This window comes from Anoplophora glabripennis, unplaced genomic scaffold, assembly GCF_000390285.2.
Source record: "Anoplophora glabripennis isolate ALB-LARVAE unplaced genomic scaffold, Agla_2.0 scaffold274, whole genome shotgun sequence".
NCBI classification, from domain to species: domain Eukaryota; kingdom Metazoa; phylum Arthropoda; class Insecta; order Coleoptera; family Cerambycidae; genus Anoplophora; species Anoplophora glabripennis.
The window spans coordinates 163,753-172,564 of NW_019416630.1; the positions used below are offsets into that span (position 1 = coordinate 163,753).

Sequence of the window (8,812 nt, forward strand, 5' to 3'; positions counted from 1 at the left end):
AGTGCCCGAGCGGCGCGGCGCGCAAGTCAAAATGTATATTGTTAATAGGTAAAATAATACGCATTGCAATGTAATTACACCAAATAACTCCTCGGTATTTTGTCAAGGGATGTTTAAAGATTACTTTTAAACTTTAGTAACATCAAAAACTTGATTTTTTTGTTATTGTTTTTGAGTCTTGAAAATGGCCGTTTTTGCATTTTTTCGCACATTAAATTGTTTATAACTCAGAAACCGTTGATTTTAGGAGCATAGTGCATAGGAATTATTTTGTTTAGAATACCCCGAAATACCTAATAAAACTTTTTCCGGAGCAAAACAAGTTATTTTTGCAATTTGTTTAAAAAAAATTAGTTTAAAAAAATTGTGACCAGGTTACCGGCCGGTAACATTTTGATCCTCATTCCGGGACATCTCACGGAGGTGATTTTGCAAAAAATCGAATCCACTAATTTTTTCATACGAAGCTGCCGATTTCGCCTTGTCTAAAAGTAATTATATATAATCACTTTTAATTAATTTTATGATTCTGTAATTAAAGACTTCTAAATATACAGCAGAGTACTATGCTGGTTACTTTAAAAACAATATTTGAGACTCATTTAATTTTGTTTTGTACTGCCATAGAATTTTCCAATTATTATTAACTATTATTTTTTTGTTTGAAAAGTTAATGTTAGGTATTATATAATATTTAGTTTGAACATTAAAATATAACTAATAAACCAATTAGTTTTGATTGATTTACAATATTTTTGTCGCAAATTTTCTAAGGATGCGGTGCCCAAAATATTTTCTACATATACAGAGAGTTTTGAAAATAAGGTGCTATAAATTCATAGGTTAATGAAATATAAAAAAATAAGACAATATTTTCCTGTAGATCATGTGTCCAGTCTTTTTTTTTGAGACACTGAAATTAACTCAATTTTTTTGTACAAAACCAAAAAATATTTAAAACCCAATACAAAATTGTAGCGTTTTACTTTACAAATATTATTTTTCTTTTTAAAATGCTGCTTGAAAATAATAATAAGTAAATGACATGCTCTTAAGGAAACGATTAAACAAGCTATTATTAATTTGGGCTGTTCATTTCATATTGAATAGAAGTTTTTGAGCCGAAAAAATAGCATTTCGTTTTTGAAAAATATTTTTTCAACAATTTTTGATAGACAGGTCGAGTGAATATGGTCATGGATGTAGCACTTTGTTATATCTCACACATACTTACTCCATGTCTGTAGCTAAGTTATCAAAAATAGCTGGATTATTCATCATCACCTGCAGCATACTGAGGAGAACAAATAAATTCAAATGTCTGGTGGTCCTGCTGATGAATGATCTTAGCCGTTTGCTAGATAATATGGATATAATTCAATGCTGATCGGGGCATTAGTCCGCAGAGTTGTTTCTTGCAGTATCAGTTAAAAATTGAAAAAAGCAAATTTCATTACAAAATGTACTATTTTTGGCTGTTGCAGAAATACATTTTTTGTCTACAACTATGTTATTAACTAAAATTAATTTCTATTTAATTAAAATCTAGTCGCTTCAGTCGCTTCCATAGGAAGATATGCATTCTTTTCAAAAAGCATTTTCTCTATTATTACATTCAACCATAGAAAATTTGACATTTGCTATGTGAAATGTTATTTTAGTATTTTAAATATTTTAAGGTTTATATAAATAACATTCCACTGAAAATCAATTAATAATGATGATAATTATGAAATGATGTTGGTATACTGTTTTATTTGAAAAAATAATAAATTTGATAAATTCTCTCTGAAAATACTTTATTTCTAGAACAAAAAAATCACTACCTACCCTATGAACTGAGCTGTGGCAGAATTCTTATTAAATGAGGAAAAATTAATGCCTTATAGGGATTGTTTCGATTCTTTTAACAAACAAAAACTTTTAGAAAATGTGCCTTTATAGATACAAAAGAGATTGATTTTAAATAAAACTTTAACATCCCATCCCGTATCTCAAAATATAAATAATTTTTTTAAATAGTATATCATAACAAACTTATTTTTTTATAATCTACCTGTGCCTCAAGAGAGTTTAAAAAATTTAACCATCCTTTACAATAATAATTCGTACTTACAAAAGAAAAAGAGCTACCCCGCTCTCTGTCGGTTTCTGTCTTGGTCCAGCCCAGGAGCTCTTGATAAGGTAACGATCTCTAGAAGTCAGCCCTGTCACAGGATCCGGATCGTCTGTCCTGCCTTGTGTTCCGTATCCTAAATAACTCCACAGGACCCCCATTGCGCGCGAACTGATGTCTCGGTACAATATCGCTAAACAAATAAACTAAGTGACAGTTCTTATCATTTGATTAGAAGCTAATTTGATAACAAGTAGTAATTAAATTACTATTTTTCGTGGAAAGTTGTGCAATGTACCGTGTATATAAAAACCAGTGCGTATACTTCATTAGAAGCAAGACTAAATTGAACTGAATTTTGTGTTATTGCGGGATGTTTGGTTATAAGTATAAGGATTTTCAATAAAACGTAGTCATTTGAAATATTCCTTTAATATTAATTTGCTCTCAAGTGTGCAGGGTATTATAATAAGTATGAAGTGAGAAATATAATTTTTAATCTGAATTAGAATTCTAGATAAAAACTTCAAGCTTGGTGCAGTTTGATCCTCGTACAGTATTTAATTAAAAACGTGTCTCTTATAGTACTTAATTAGATGTAAAATTTAAACAAAATATAATCAATGTCGTCGGAATTAGGAAATGATGTCGAAGAAAATTTCATAGGTACTTTTGATAGATATTTTCTATTTCTTAGACGCTTTTCCTAAAACATTCACTATTCATGATCATCAGATACCACCAGTAGGGGATCAAACTCGAAAATAAGTACAGTTTTTTACTTAATGAATTAAGTGAATCATGACATTGTGATTGATCAATCAAACCAATTGTCTTTACCATATGTATATGAAGAACGCATTATAGACTAGGCGGTATCTGTTTTGGTTTGGGTGAATCGTATATCCACGGAGATTTTTGGCTTTTTGGCTTTCAAATATCACTAGAAATGAAGATTTTCTATGCGCATAAAAAAACGTGGGCTTAACTTTCGGCGGCACAATATGTTAAAAAAATTCGAAAAATGTCATATTTTTCTTGCTATTTAATTATGTATCTTTTCAAGAGTTGATTTTAGGCGAGAATGGAAGAGGAAAAAATGTTTGTAATTAAATTTTACAAAATATGACTAGTTACAAATCGAATGAATCATGATTATTATTGTAAAAATCGAAAAAATCGCCAAAAATGGGGTTAAAAAACATTACTTTTTTGGGATTTTTTTTTAGGACCTTCATACTTGGCTCAAGAAAAGTTCATGTTATGTAGAATCATCACACCAAATTTCATCAAAATCGGTTCGATAGATTTTGCATAATAATTTTGCAATCCAGATTTTGAAAAAAAAGAGCCAAAAATCTCCGTGGATATAGGATTCACCCAAATATGGACTCTTTGAAACAGATATCGCCTGGACTATTAATATCACAATCTATTTCCAATATCAATATACGGTATTTCTTATAGGTCTTTATATGTATTTCATAAAGGTGCAATTTGCTTTAAAAACCATTTCAATATGTCATTTGAACTAATTCAATAGAGAATCTTTGTAAATATTAAAGATGCATCTTGAAAGGTGTGGAGTATATATAAGTTTTTTTTCTTGTAATGCCGTATTATGCCATACGTTATGGACATTTTAATATTAGATTAATAGAACAATTTATCCCAGTTGGTAAAGTTGCACTAACACCAGTAATAATTTATTTCGTCGATTATTTCAATTTATTTTTATTAAATATTATCACTGCATATAGCTATCCAACATTTTACACTTAACTCATTTCAAGTACATTTAAAAAAATTTCGAAAATAAGATTAGAAGCATTTGACAGCCTTATAATTTATAAAATCATTCGCATTGCATTAATAAAGAATTTTGGGTGTATAAGTCTTGCCACTTTTTTGGGAGTGTTATCTACATATTATTATAGATTTATTCCAAGAGGATTTTATTTTAAATTGTTACAGATGTCGCAATTTTTTTTTATCCGTATAGGTGCACTACTCCTACCAGACATACAACCAAGCATTGTAAATATAAAAATAGGAACTTCCTCTTGTTGAATTCGAATAGAACTAAGTACTAAGAAATTAGTGTAAATTTATTAAAATTGAACATCTTTAATTGTGAATAAAAAGAAATTTCTGAATCTATTTGTCTGCGAATTTGGTGATTGACATTTGTCTAATTTCACGATTGGATTTCATAAACTAATTTATGTATAAATTGTCAATAGTAAAAAAAATATAAACATTTAGAGTGAGCTACCTTTGTTAAATGAAATTATCTGTATATTTTTATTTGTTTCGAGAGAACCTAGATAATAAATTTATCTGCAAAACAAACCAAAATAAGATGTTTTCTTTGTAAAAAAATCCCCCTTAGATTAATTTGATTGATTTGGACTGACAGAATATTATAGGCTGTAAAATGTCGATACAAATTTTTTTATATACCTTTATAGATCTAAAGTAAATCTCTTGAAAAAATCATTAAAATTCATTAAAAAATACTTACAAGACTGCTCAAATATAAACCTTTTAGAAGCTATATCTGTTTTATTTTGAGCTCATTATAAAAATAATCACCTCCACATTATTTTTACTATATGACACACAAATTTATTTTTTCATACTTAAATAAATGCTACATATTTTAATAGTAATTTGCACATTTGTGAGACCTCGGAGACTGAATGATTTAAAATTTCAATTGTTTTTGACGCAGATTGAAACAATGACGAATAATGATTACTATTTGCTCAGGAAATAAATCCGAAATCGTAAATAATTGAAATAGGTTTTCCATTTGTTATCTGTCGGTTTTTAAATGTTATAGTAGTAGTAAAATTATAACGCGCTATGGCTTAACCTGTATATACAATTATTCTTTTGAACGAATTCATGGAATAGGTACAGTTTATCAAATTTAGGAATAACTTCAGTAATTTTTGCATTTGATAAACAGTGGATATAATTGCGTCTGTTCTAGTTACGATATGGTTCACTAAATTTTCATAACAAATGCACGAAACAAATAAATTTAAGATTATTTCTAATTTATATTATGTCTCAATTGTAAATGTTATAATAATTTTATCGGTGTCCCATTTTCCCTATGTGTTATTTCGTATTTTCATTTACTGATGTAAAGTTATTACGTTTCACAAAAAATATGTAACACTTTATTTTGTGTTACTTTCATGCAAATATAATCGCATTACTTTATTATTGTTTTATTCATAGGTAACTGAAGTGTTGTTGATCACCAGAAATTGTACACTAACGAAGTTATCAAATTTCGCCTTCAACAATGAAATTTATGGATAACAGGAACTGGAGTATTGACTCACGTTCGAAACAATTTTTGTAATATAAACAATTTTCAAAGAAATTTTTAATATGTTTGAACCCCGAGTCACTTTTTTAAGAATTAAAGTCGTCGAAAGTCACCGAAATTAATTTTGGGTCGTAGGTACATCGGTAACATTATTCATACTACTTTGGATGAGCTATATCGTATAAAACATATTTTATTCAACGTTCTGACTGACTAAAAATTGTGTTTTGAATTTTTTAATGAAACTTTTATTTTTTCATTTCATTTTTATTAGTCGGCACAATTGGAACAATAAAGTAGCCTGTATGCACTCCAAACTTAACTCTATTTGATTTTTTATGAGGTAATCTACAAAAGCATAATTAGAAAATAGAAATTGACAATCCATTTATGTAACAAAATTAATATTAGTGGCGTATAGAAATATTTTATTAAAAGCGCGCCTTTGACACTGCGAAAAAGATACCAACTATCGCATGGATTTTAATTTTGATCATTTACTGTAATTTTTTAATCCTAAATATAACTATTAATTGTTACAGTTGCTAACGCTATATTATTTGAATAACACCCATATTATACGACTTTAATATTAGCTAGTTTTATATTAATTTAAAAGATATTAAGCTAATCAAATCAAATCTAAAAATTTTCCTAAAATTCGCACCAATATGCTAGGTATGCTAAAAGCTAATTTCAAAGCAAGCTAATTAACGACTAATTATATTGTAGGAAACAACTACTCTGCGGTCTAGCGCATTGTCCATAAATTAAATACACCCGCAATATATAATAAACATATTTATATCACCTATATGTATTAATTATCTCAAAAAACGATTCAACTTTCCCGAATCGTATTAATGAAAAAAAAAACAGCTAACATATTTAAATAATTTTATAACGTCACCTCTTTGACACATATATTCTCGGAATGAATGAATGAATGAATACACAATAGATAGATATGTGAATATTTGTGGATATTAAATAAAAGATTTACAAAAACAAATCATTAAATTTTCAAACGACAATGTCAAAAATGTGAAAGTCTGTTTAGATTAATATGGATTATTACATTCATTCACTCAAATTCAAATTCTAAATGATTTCACACCATTTACTAAGAATTCTTTTATTTTATGCTAATTTAGCAGGAACAATTTTTCGTTTAAAATTGATCAGCGACATTAAAAATGTCATGAAATTTCAAAAAACTCATAGGCGTAGAAATTCTATTTAAAAAAGGACACTGACTGCACGTCTACCACGCCACTGGTGGTTTTAGTGAATCGTTTGTAGGTCATTTTTAAAGGACATTCTGTTACCACTACACATACCCAATTTAGATTCGTTAGTACTTACTGATTTTTTTAGATATCACAAAAAAGTTAAATAAAAAAAATTATTCGATACCGTGTATCTCGGTTATAAAACGATTTAGGCCTATGTTCACATGAACTTTTTTATTCAAAATCAACTGTTAAAACGGGAACACCCTGTATATCCTGCTTGCCAAAGTTACTGTCATTGATTTTTTGTTTTTTAGATCGTAGCTGGGAATAATATCGGTTGTACCTTCTCAAAACATTTTTTGGCGTTGGATATTTGTCACATATTTATTGGTTCTTCATTACTTTTATTATCTTATTTTGCTCTTCCTAGTCAGTTACACTTTTGAAAATGCATCATTACACAACATATTTTATTAGCACAAAAGTTCACAATACACGTTACGTTATTTGAAACTTCACAGCATAGTAATACCATACATATATTTAATAAAGTCTATGAACGTTATAATATGTGCGAAATATAATATAGAAACCGACAATAAAATGCTGTAGTTGTAAATAAATTTAAGACGAGGTCAAAATAATTTGACACACTAGCTTTACTACATGCAAAACAACCAGGCGGATTGGATTCTCCGCCACGTGAGAGATAACAAGGAACAACCAAGACTGTTTTACCTGCTTTCGCACCAGCAGTAGGATGATGGGAAGCTCCCCCAGACTTGCTTAACGGTTTACGACATATGAAGTGATTCTCACGATTTATTAACGCCTTACCATCAGTCTCGGACTGGACGAAAATCGAACTGACCGGAAATTGTATTCTAGATTTATATATAAACTGGAATAGATTTGGGCTACAGCGAATGTCAACAAGTGGGATGAGGTAAATGGTCTACGGCTGCTAAAAGCTGGAATGCATAAAATATGCCTTCATCTACGGATAGATACATTTTTATTACCAGTAGTTAATGAAAATTTATTATTAATAAAAATATTGTATAAATATATCCTCTTGAAGTTACTAAATGAAACGTTTCGAAAATAGTATAATATATTTTGAATAGTGGAATCGTCCAAGATTTCTATAAATGCTTTTCAAGAATGTTTTCTAATTGAGCAGATATGCAGATACAGGACGTAAAAGACCATAAAATAAGGTTTTTGTTTAACTTTCTTACCAGTTCAACAGGTGCATTAGAAATCAATTCAGAATTTGAATAAAAAAATCTAAGTCTATTTACTACTGCCCAGTATGTCACTGGAAAAATGCTGATAATAATCACCAAAATAAAAAAAAAATATCTTTGAGCTCATCCTCAAATGTCTTGTGAAGAAGCCACAGCACTTTCAAAATAAAATAAAAATTAAAACTGTTTTTTTTTCATAGCTGTTAACAAAATCCAATATTGATCAAATTTTACCTATAATTGACTGGTACATACGTATACAAGGTGTTATTTAATTCCATGTCACACTCCTGGGAAGTGTTTCTTGTGTAATTTTAAGAGAAAAAGTGCAAATGGAACATTCAAAATATGATTCATAATTGTTTTTCAAAACGAAAAAATATCTAAATATGTATAGGATTTCTTTCGTTCTAAATTTTATTTTAAATTTCGAAAAACTCAGTATTGTAGAAATAGTCCTCAAGCCAGCGACCTTTTTTCGAACTGATTACAATAGTCATGAAAACAGTCAGGATCGCTTCGTTTTAACGAGTCTACCACGCTGTAAAATTTTTAGAATATGGGAAGGGCGCTTTTCCGCACTGCGAGTACTTAAACCTGTCGTTCTGGGCGGGTTCTCTTTTGTGATTACAACACTCAAATTTTTTATTTGAATTAAAAGAAAATGTGTTAAATAAGAAGCAAATTGGGTTGTCCGACAAAATAGAGGGCGCAATTGTCGAGTCCGACATCTCCAACATGTCGCTCTAGCGCGGTATGGTTTTCCGATTACAAAACACCCAATTTTCATTTTAACTTACTAAAAATTGCCTAAAAAACGTAGTCCATACCTTGTCCGACAAATTTTCAGGCGCTTTTTTCCAGT

General features: G+C 29.2%; 1 protein-coding gene across 4 annotated transcripts in view; it reads right to left on the reverse strand.

The window, feature by feature from the left end:
* LOC108908815 (globin) overlaps nt 1-8,812 on the reverse strand; it is a 91,861-nt gene that overhangs the window by 13,128 nt on the left and 69,921 nt on the right. For 2 of the 4 annotated variants that reach the window (XM_023455124.1, XM_018712957.2), the window contains exon 2: nt 2,117-2,309. In XM_023455124.1, the coding sequence (XP_023310892.1) occupies nt 2,117-2,277 (161 nt within the window). In that variant the 5' untranslated portion in view covers nt 2,278-2,309. Of the gene's footprint in view, nt 1-2,116; nt 2,310-7,040; nt 7,389-7,435; nt 7,546-8,812 lie in introns of those variants that run through there. The other 2 variants (XM_018712959.2, XM_018712960.1) reach the window with 2 other exon arrangements.